At 59.8% G+C, this 930-nt stretch overlaps 1 protein-coding gene across 1 annotated transcript in view; it reads left to right on the forward strand.

Moving 5' to 3' along the window:
- Positions 1 to 930, forward strand: part of RCC2 (regulator of chromosome condensation 2) — a gene marked incomplete at its 5' end in the record, with an annotated part of 21075 nt that overhangs the window by 19526 nt on the left and 619 nt on the right. The window contains one exon of the mRNA XM_017732687.1: positions 502 to 682. Within this exon, the coding sequence (XP_017588176.1) occupies positions 502 to 682 (181 nt within the window). The remainder of the gene's footprint in view (positions 1 to 501; positions 683 to 930) is intronic.

Here is a 930-nt window from a genome sequence, read left to right on the forward strand (position 1 = left end):
CAGGAATTTATGGGATAAATCCTCACAGTCCGCATTCGGGGATGAGGGTTTGCAGTGGGAATTCGGGGATGAGGGTTTGCAGTGGGATTGGGGATGAGGGTTTGCAGTGGGAATTCGGGGATGAGGGTTTGCAGTGGGATTTCAGGGATGAGGGTTTGCAGTGGGAATTCAGGGATGAGGGTTTGCAGTGGGATTGGGGATGAGGGTTTGCAGTGGGAATTCGGGGATGAGGGTTTGCAGTGGGATTGGGGATGAGGGTTTGCAGTGGGAATTCGGGGATGAGGGTTTGCAGTGGGATTGGGGATGAGGGTTTGCAGTGGGATTGGGGATGAGGGTTTGCAGTGGGATTGGGGATGAGGGTTTGCAGTGGGATTGGGGATGAGGGTTTGCAGTGGGATTGGGGATGAATCCTTGCAGCGGGATTTGAGGATTCCTGGGGCTTTGGGGATCTGGGGTTTGGGGGATGCGGCTCTGATCCCGATCCCATTCCCTGGATCCCAGCTGGTGCTGGATTCCCAGAAGCGGGTGTTCTCCTGGGGCTTCGGGGGCTACGGGCGCCTGGGCCATGCGGAGCAGAAGGACGAGCTGGTGCCGCGCCTGGTGAAGCTCTTCGACTTCCCGGGACGCGGCGCTTCCCAGATCTACGCCGGATACACCTGCTCCTTTGCCGTCAGCGAGACAGGTGGGGATATCCCGGGAATCCCGGGATTTGGGGTTGGGAATGCTGGGAACGGCTCCTTCGCCGTCAGCGAGACAGGTGGGGATATCCCGGGAATCCCGGGATTTGGGGTTGGGAACGCTGGGAACGGCTCCTTCGCCGTCAGCGAGACAGGTGGGGATATCCCGGGAATCCCGGGATTTGGGGTTGGGAATGCTGGGAACGGCTCCTTCGCCATCAGCGAGACAGGGGGGGGTATCCCCGGCAGCCAC

The sequence above is a fragment of the Corvus brachyrhynchos genome, unplaced genomic scaffold (assembly GCF_000691975.1).
Source record: "Corvus brachyrhynchos isolate BGI_N302 unplaced genomic scaffold, ASM69197v1 scaffold215, whole genome shotgun sequence".
In the NCBI taxonomy this organism is placed as follows: domain Eukaryota; kingdom Metazoa; phylum Chordata; class Aves; order Passeriformes; family Corvidae; genus Corvus; species Corvus brachyrhynchos.